This window comes from Pogoniulus pusillus, chromosome 37 (genome assembly GCF_015220805.1).
Source record: "Pogoniulus pusillus isolate bPogPus1 chromosome 37, bPogPus1.pri, whole genome shotgun sequence".
In the NCBI taxonomy this organism is placed as follows: Eukaryota; Metazoa; Chordata; class Aves; order Piciformes; family Lybiidae; genus Pogoniulus; species Pogoniulus pusillus.
This window is the reverse complement of record NC_087300.1, coordinates 2526630-2535909: the sequence shown is the minus strand read 5'-3', so window position 1 is coordinate 2535909 and position 9280 is coordinate 2526630. Positions and strand designations below refer to the sequence as shown.

At 54.3% G+C, this 9280-nt stretch overlaps 1 protein-coding gene across 1 annotated transcript in view; it reads left to right on the top strand.

The window, feature by feature from the left end:
- Positions 1 to 295: 295 nt before the first annotated feature.
- KHDRBS1 (KH RNA binding domain containing, signal transduction associated 1) overlaps positions 296 to 9280 on the top strand; it is a 30904-nt gene continuing 21919 nt past the window's right edge. The window contains exon 1 of the mRNA XM_064172414.1: positions 296 to 769. Coding sequence (XP_064028484.1) covers positions 457 to 769 — 313 coding nt within the window. The 5' untranslated portion in view covers positions 296 to 456. The remainder of the gene's footprint in view (positions 770 to 9280) is intronic.

Genomic DNA, 9280 nt, shown 5'->3' with positions numbered 1-9280 from the left:
CACAGCGCTTTGTTCAGGCGCGGCCGGGGCTTGCGCATGCGCCGTGGCTGCGCTGGGGACTCCTTTTCGCACAGCTGTGACCAATGTGCCGCTGCCAGCTCTGCGCCTGCGCAGTGCGAGCGGAGCGGCCGCTGTCAGTCAGCGCATGCGCTGCTGGACGAGCGCTGCGCCCGAAGCCTGCCGTTGGCCAATCGCGTGTGAGCGTTGGGGAAGGGGGCGGGTCTGAGGCGGAGGAGGGAGGGGCTTAGCGCTCAGCGGCCGGCGCGGGGGGGGGGGGAACGATAATAACGGAGACAGAGGGGTGGGACTTCCGGTCCCTCGTTTCCGGCCGTGGCGCTGCGGCGGTCGGTGTGGCACCGCTGCTTGGCCCGTTCCGCTCTGTGTTCTCCCTGCTGCCCCTACCGCCGCCGTTGCTGCTGCCGCCGCCGCTCCGTCTCCCCGTTATGCAGCGCCGCGATGACCCCGCTGGCCGTATGGGCCGCGGGCCGGGCCCCGGTGGTGCCCGCCAAGGGGGTCCTCAGCAGCGGCGACCACCCCGAGGAGGGGGGGGGGCGTGGGAACGCTAGCGGGACGCAGCCACCACCGCTTCTGCCGCCCGGCTCTACGGCAACCGGCTCGTCCGGTCAGGCCTCCTCCGGTAATCCCGCTCCGCTGCTGAGCGGGTCTGCTACCAAGATGGAGCCCGAGAACAAGTACCTGCCCGAGCTGATGGCCGAGAAGGACAGCCTCGACCCGTCCTTCACTCACGCCATGCAGCTCCTCACAGCAGGTACGGGGGGCCGAACGGGGCGGGACGGCCTCGGGTAGGGCATCTCCAGGCTCGGTGGGGCGGGCAGGATTTCCCCGGCGCCGGTGGAACGGCCACGGTACCCTCCGAATTCCGTGAGGCGGACGGGACCGGAGGCAGCTCCCGTTAAGGGCTGTGTGCCTCAGGATTGCAGAAGGACCCACACACGCCCCGGGTCGCTGAGACGGCGGCGGGGAGCGGCGGCGGGGAGCAGCGAGGCGGCGGCCGCTGTGCCGGTCCAGTCTAACTGGCCTGCCCGGTGCGAGATGAAATCCCGTGCTGGGGGTGGGTTTGGACGAGGAGACATTTCTCTGTTCAACCCCTCGGTTAACAGAGGGCCTGGGCTGGGAGAAAGGCAGACCCAGAAGTTCCTTTTTAACGCGCGGCGTGCGGTCCTACCGACCCCTTCCATCCCCGGGGAGAGAGAGAGGGAGAGGGAGGGAGGGAGGAGCGCTAAAACCTGAGCTTGTCCCTCTCGCGTCTGCTTTCAGTCCCTCTGAGGCGTAGTTTGTGATCGCTTTGGGGTTTTACTTCGTCTTTCCCGCTCTGATAATCTGCGTTAGAGCTCCCTCCGTGCTTCCGACGCACCTAAAGGAGGCAGTGGCCATGGCAGCCTTTGTTCTGTGCCCGGACCAGCCTCCTCCTTCCCCAGCGCTGCCCAGCGCCTGGCGCTCTCGTTTCCCCCCCCCACGGCAGCAGCTGCTGCGGGCACCCTCTTTTCCCTGCCTCTCCGTCGAGTAGCTTCAGCTGCTTCCAGACACCGGAGCTGGCTGGGGGGGAAAAAAAATTGCAGTGACTTAAAAGAAATCTTTCCTACTACTTTCCAGCTTTCTCTGCCTCGGTGTGTGTAGGGAGGAGCTGGGAGGTACCCGGCGTGAGGCTGCGCTCGGGTTTCAGCAGCAGAGGAGCAGCAGAGTGCTCTGCTTTTAACTGGTTTGAAGACTTAAGGTCTCCAAAAGGAGTGGTGTTTGCCCCAGCTGGTGCGGTGCTGGAGGATTTTATTGGCACCTCCTTCGGCGTAGGGAAGGATCCCTTCATATGGGGAAGGATCCCTTCATGTAGGGAAGGATCCCTTCATGTAGGGAAGGATCCCTTCATGTAGGGAAGGATCCCTTCATGTAGGGAAGGATCCCTTCATGTAGGGAAGGATCCCTTCATGTAGGGAAGGATCCCTTCATGTAGGGAAGGATCCCTTCATGTAGGGAAGGATCCCTTCATGTAGGGAAGGATCCCTTCATGTAGGGAAGGATCCCTTCATGTAGGGAAGGATCCCTTCATATAGGAAAGGATCCCTTCATATAGGGAAGGATCCCTTCATATAGGGAAGGATCCTGTGAGTGTATTCTACGGTTCCTTAGGGAACTGCTGCCTCCCATTGTGTGAGGAGCTGAGGCTGTAGCATCCTGAGGTGGTGGTGGGGATGGGGAAGTTGGCATCACTGGCGGGCATCTCGATCTAAATAAAGGAGGTCTCTAGGCCGATTTGCTGAGAATTCGATGTGTTGAGTTGTTGGGTGGGGTTTTTTTGTCGTTAATAAAAGCCTTTCAGCCAGCTGATGCTCCCCGCAGCGCAGGGATGATGCTTCCCGGGGAGATGAAACCCGAGGAGCTGGCTGATTGCTGCACAAAGAAGGTGCTTCCCAGCCCCAGTTTAGCAAAGCTCTGCCGGCTGAGTTGGGAGGGACCAGGATTGATGAGGGCTTTTCCAAATGGCTGATAGTAGCCTGCAGCTTTGGGAGGCTTCAGCTTGATCGCTGGGAGGGTTCCTGCTTGCTTTGGAGTATCTCTTGTCCTTTGGGGGCATTCACTAGCAGCACGAATTCAAGAGTGATGCCAGCAGGGAAGCTCATGAGAAAGAAGCTGAAGTAAACCCCCCCCCTAGGGTCGAGGTGACTAAATCTGTGCCCACACTGATCTGGCTGGCTCAAAATGTCTCTGCTGCTGTGACACCCTTTGAGGGCCCACTGCAGAAGCTGCTGTCAAGCTTACTGTGGGCCAAGGATATTTAATGCATGTGGCTGGCACAGCTTGAGCAAAATGACTTCCAAACAAAGAAATATCTGATTGTGGAGTGTCAGCAATAATTCCTGCTCCAGCCTTTCTTTCTCGGGAGTGGAATTTGCTTGTCCTGCCCTGCCTCAGGGAGGGAACCCTGTGTCGGTTCTGCTCTTTCTTCAACAACAAACTGTAACGAAACAAACCCAAAACTCAACAAATCCCAAAGGCTTTTGTGTTTCTGCAGCTGCTCAGAGAAAAATCAGTGCTGTTTAGGAGCAAGATGAAGTGCAGCACAGTGATGTGAGACTGAACGATGTGCTTTGTGGTGGAGAGGCAGTGAAGTGGCTGCCCTTCAGGGTTGTGTCACCCAGCATCTCGAACACAAAGTGGGATTTCTTGCACCCTTTGAATGTTTTCTCACCTCTGGTTTTGGGGTCTGTGTGACCTTCCTTTGCCACAGGAAAAAGATCTGGGAAGCCTTTTTCCTTGCTTTGCTTCATGCCCTCTCTCTGCTGTGGGGAGGGAAATGCTGATGTTTTGAAAGGCAGAATCCTCCATCCCTGGAGGTGTTTAAGGCCAGGCTGGATGGGGCTCTGGCCAGCCTGCTCTAGGGTAGGGTGTCCCTGCCCATGGCAGGGGGGTTGGAACTGGATGATCCTTGTGGTCCCTTCCAACCCTGACTGATTGTGTGATTCTCTCTGCTTGTGTGGGGAGGTGGGAGATGTCCCCTGATGTGTCAGCTAGGTGTGGGCTTCCAGGTCCTTGGGCTAATCTTCACTGTTTAATGGAGAAAGCCTTAGTGGAGAGCTGGTGACCTCTGAGCTTCCTCTGCTGCAGGTGGACCTGTGAGCTCTGTCATTCCACTAGCAAGTCTCTGTAGCTCCTGTCTAGTTGGTCCTTATGCTAAATGCAGCCTTTGACATCCCCAGGAGTGTGGAGTGCTGAGGAGGGATGGAGATGGATGGATTTAGAGCAGAGAGTTGGATGTGGAGAACCCAAGGCATGACCTATGAAGGGATGGAGCTGTGAGCAGATGGCAGTTAGAGCAAAGCAGGGAGCAGCTGGAGGTGTTGGAAGCCTCCTCAGCGGAGTCCTCTATTGCCCAGAGGGGCTGATTCTCAGGCCAGGCTCCTCCAGTTGTGTGTTCCAAGGAAGGGAAATGGGCTGTGTGGGAATGTCAGATGGCCTCACTAGGGTAGCTTGCCGAGGAGCCAAGCAGTGGGATTAGAGATGGGCTGAGGTCACAGGAGTGATGAGAAACTGGATGGAACCCAGAGCAGTACAAGGTCCTGAAGGTTGCTTTGTGTGGAGCTCAGGCTGTGCTGAAATGGAGATTATCTCAGGTTCTGTGTTTCTGAGCATATGTCCTACCCCTCAAAGGAGCTGTAACTGCCACCTTAAGCTTGTGCCCAACCGTCTGGGGCTGTGATGTGCTAATGTAACCTTTCCCTGCTGCACTTCTCAATGCACACACTGCTGAGCCAAGCTAGCACCGTGAGCCTGTCGCTGCTGTGACCCTGCCTCCTCCTGCTGCTGTCCCCAGAGCTTCTCCTGCCTGTGCCATTTCTCACAGCTCACCTCCAGGCTTTCTCCTTCCTGCCTCATGCTTCGGCAGGGTTTCTTTTCTTCCCCGTGCCCTGTGCTGGTAGCAGTCCCTTCCCTTCCCAGTGCAGAGCTGTCTGCAGGTGAATGCCAGCGTAGAAGCTGGAGGGGTGGGGGGAATGGTTTCAGCAGAAAGCAGGAGGGAAGTGCTGGGGTTAAGGCTTGCCAAATCCTGCAAAATGCATCCAGGAACAGGTCCCTGCTTCCTCCCCTTTGGAATCAAACCAGCTGGGGAGCAGCAGTGGAGGAAAGAGGGAACTCTGCTCTCTTCCAGAGGCTCCCATCCCCAAATTCTCACGAATTTTAGGTGGGGGTTTATGTTGTGGGTTTGGGCATGGGGTCAGTATTACTGTGCTGTTAAGATAATACTCTCAGTGCTATGACTAACCAGAAAGTGTCCCACAGGTGCTTGCAGGACAATGTTTGATGAGAGATTTTGTCTTTGTTAAGAAAGAGCTTGGACTTAGCTCAGGAGTAGCACTGTGGCTGCTTAGCCTCGGCCTCGTGAAGCAGCAGCGTTACCAACCCCCCCTTTACCTGCTACCCCTTAGGATTTCTTCTGAGACAATGCAATCACTGCCCCACATGAAGTCCTGGAAACCACTGCCACACAGTGCTGCCAGACTGCTGCCATTCCCCGTGGCAAGAAGGTAACCTTCTGCTGCAGCCCTGACACGAGGCTTGCTTACCCCCTCCGGGTGCACGTACGCTGCTCCTTCCGATCAGTAAGTGGCCTGACAAACTGCTACCACTCTTCCTTCAGTGCTGCTTCATCTCCTGGAGCTGATGTGCCAGAATGCAGGCAGATAAGGCTGGAATCCAGAGCAGTAGGTCACATTGCAAGTGGCATGTTTGCAGTCCTCTTCCGCGCCTATTTTCAGCCTGGGAGTTCATTCTGAAGGTGTGAAGGGGACTGTGAGGTCACCCACGCTGAGCTCCGTGCCCAGAGCTGCAGAACTTTGAGTCACAGCCTGGCAGGGGTTGGAAGGGACCTCTGGAGATCATCTGGTCAAGCCCTTTTTGCTAGCAGGACAAGTGACGTGTTGGCACTCCTCCTCCACACCTATTTCACTGCTTGCACCAGGTTGGAAGGGACTCTCAAAGGTCATCTTGGCCAACCCCCAGACTTGGAGCTCATTCTGAAGGCTGTGAGGTCACCCACACTGAGCTCCATCCCCAAAGCTGCAGAGCTTTAAGTTACAGAATCACAGAATCTTGGGGTGGGGAGTGGAAAGGACCTCTGGAAATGATCCAGTCCAACCCCACTGCCTGAGCAGGTTCACCTGGAGCAGGTTGCATAGGACAGCATCCAGGCAGGTTTGAAGTGAGGTTTTCTGCTCTTCAGGGTTTCTTCTGTGGTTTACATTTCATCTGGAGGCTTGATGAGAGTGGACCTGATGCTTTTGTGGGGTTTAGCAAATGGTTTCTCGTTTGCTGCCCTCACAAGAGTGATTCCCAGGTGCAGCTGCTGCAGGAGGCTGAGTGGATTTTGCAGGGTGGTTGATGTCAGCTGTGAGTCCCTGGTGGGCAGAGGCTGACCTCTGCCTGCATTGTGTTTTGGTGAGGTGGAAAATGCCTCTGGGTAGCTTAATTTACATCAAAAAGGCTTTTAGGGTGCTTTAATTCTTGCCACGTGTAGAAAACATTTCTTGTGAACATTCAAAATGTATTTTAAGCTCTAAACTTGCTGAGTTTAGAGAGCAAAAACATTGGAGAGGTGATCAGGTTGCATTAAGTGGTGGTGGGGAGTGGTGTCTAAAGCTCTGTCTGACCAAGCATAAAGCCACCAGTGCAATCTTCAGCTTCCAGATCTTCATTCTTTTGCTCTGTTCTTGGAGCTAAATATCAAAACCTCTCCTTAAAACCACCCAGGGCAGCTCTTTACCTTCCCTCATTCATTTGTACAGGGCTTGAGCTTTGGTGCTGGTTTTATTTTCACTTAGGCAACCACTTCTTTAGAAAACCAATTTCTTCTTGAAGCAAAAATCAAACTACCTTTTGCCAAGTGCTTAGATCCTGGTTGTGGTGATGGTTGTTGGGGTTGTTTTTTCTGTCTTAAAACTAAGGAGTCATGGTAACACAGTTGTGAGGGAGCCAAGGTGCTGTTGCAAAGAGAAAGAGAAGATTTAGGCTTCATTCCTAATCATGCAACATAATCTTGGGAGATTTATGTTCAGCTCTCTAAACTAAAACCTGGTTTTAAGGTGCTGGGTTGATAAAATAGTCACACAGTGATTTGGGTTGGAAGGGACCTCTGGAGATCATCCAGTCCAGCCCCACTGCCAGAGTAAGGTCACTCAGGGCAGGTCACACAGGAACAAATCCAGGTGGGTTTGGAATGACTCCAGGGAAGGAGGCTCCACAACCTCTCTGTGCAGCCTGCTCCAGGGCTCTGCACCCTCACAGGGACAAAGTTGTCCCTCCTGTTCCCATGGCACCTCCTCTGCTCCAGCTTGCCCCCAGTGCCCCTTGTGCTGTCCTTGGACACCCCTGAGCAGAGCCTGGCTCCTGCCCTGCACATCTTTATCACAGCACTGAGGGCAGCCCTCAGGCTCCTCTGCTCCCAGCCCCAGCTCCCTCAGCCTGGCCTCACAGGAGATGCTCCACTGCCTGCAGCAGCTGTGGGGCTCTGGCATGGACTCTTTCAAGCAGTTCCCTGAGTATTCATAGTATTCACAGAATCAGCCAGGTTGGAAGAGACCTCCAGGATCATCCAGTCCAACCCATCCCCCAGCCCTATCCAGTCACCTAGACCATGGCACTGAATGCCTCATCCAGGCTTTTCTTGAACACCTCCAGGTCCTTCTGGAACTGAGTGGCCCAGAGCTGGACACTATACTCCAGATGTGGCCTCAGCAGAGCAGAGAGGGAGCAGAACCTCTCTGACCTACTCACCACATCCCTTCTAACCCACCCCAGGATGCCATTGGCCTTCTTGGCTGCAAGGATACATTGCTGGCTCTTGGCCATCCTTCTGTCCAGCAGGTGGACAATGTGCCAAGCATCTGATACTCCAACCTTCTCAAACTGAAATCATGACCACTGGGGCTAAAGCACAAAGCTTCTGGCCTGGACAGACATCACAGGAAGCACCAAAACCTTGCAGCTGCCTTCTTTACTTTCTGGCAGTGCCAACTCAGCCTTGGCTTGCAGTTGTGTCTTGCAGCTTTAATCCACTTATGGATATCATCTTGTGAAGCTGCCTCTCTTTCCCCTGAGATGTGAGAAGTTGTATTTAGAGCTCCTTCAGCTGAGAGGAGATATTTATAGCTCTTGGGTTTGCTGGGGAAATGGCACAATTTAATGTTTAAGGTCACTCTCTTCTCCTGCTGAGCATCTGGAAGGGGGAATTTGTGATGGCTAAGCATGGTGTGACCAATTTATTTCTCTGACCAAAGAGTGCAAAATGGTTCAGGAGTGATTTGAGATTGTTCATAATGGATTGGCTCCAAATTTTGGGGGAGATCATTGTCTAGTTGAAATCTTTCCTGGCTGGATGTTCCTGGAAAACAGAACAACACTCAGCTGGGGGCTGTGTTCCTTTGAAGGGTGTTGAGTAGTTCCCCTTGTGCAAAGGGAGGTGCATTAATGCCTCTGGGAACCTCTGCTGGCAGTGCCTGCCTTGAAGGTCTTCAGTCACAGTTTGCATTTGGGTTGGGAGGGACCCTGAAAGAGCATCTTTAGCCTGGAGAAGAGGAGGCTCAGGGCAGAGCTCATTGCTGTCTGCAACTGCCTGCAGGGAGGCTGTAGCCAGGTGGGGTTGGACTCTGCTGCCAGGCAGCCAGGGACAGAAGAAGGGGACACAGCCTCAGGCTGTGCCAGGGCAGGTTGAGGCTGGATGTTAGGAGGCAGTTGTTGGCACAGAGTGATTGGCATTGGAATGGGCTGCCCAGGGAGGTGGTGGAGTGGCTGTGGCTGGAGGTGTTGAAGCCAAGCCTGGCTGGGGCACTTAGTGCCATGGTCTGGTTGGTTGGGCAGGGCTGGGTGCTAGGTTGGGCTGGATGAGCTTGGAGGTCTTTTCCCACCTGCCTGATTCTGTGATCTTCTCCAGCCCCCAGGCAGGCAGCAAGGACACCTCCAAGTAGAATAGGCTGCCCAGGGCCACATCATAGAACAGAATCATAGAATCAAGCAGGTTGGAAGAGACCTCCAAGGCCAACCTAGCACCCAGCCCTGCCCAACCAACCAGACCATGGCACTAAGTGCCCCATCCAGGCTCTGCTTCAACACCTCCAGCTACAGCCACTCCACCACCTCCCTGGGCAGCCCATTCCAATGCCAATCACTCTCTCTGACAACAACTTCCTCCTCACATCCAGCCTAGACCTGCCCTGGTACAACTCGAGACTGTGTCCCCAAGCTTGATCTTGAATGTCTGCAGGGACAGAATCTCATCTGTCATCTCATCTGAGATCTCCCTCAGCTCTCTCATCTCATGGAGTCCTCTCCATTTGGGATGTCTGTAAGGAGCTGTCTGTCTCCAGCCATCTCTCAGTGACCTCTGAATTTGCAGCCAGCCTGGGGAAGGTGTTTGTGTAGCAGTCCCTCACTACCCTACCTTCACGACCTACTTCTAGAAGGTTACTTGGACTTTGTTCCAGCTCCTCCTGGGGCTGCAGCCTGCCTTCAGTGCAGTCAGAGGCTGCCTCTCTGCTTTGCCAGGCCTCTGTAATTCCCAATGTACAGGGGAAAAAAAAAAAAGACAACCCTCAGAATTTTAAGAGCCCAAACAATTAAATGAAGAGAAAAGGGCTGTGTAGTTGTTGCTTTGCCTGAATCAAGTTAAGCACTTGTGACACTTGCTTTTATGGCTGTGTGCCTCAGGCTTACAACTCACAAAGCCCACTTAGGAAGAAAGAAAAGTGCATTTCCTTTCATGAACTGAAGCTCCTAA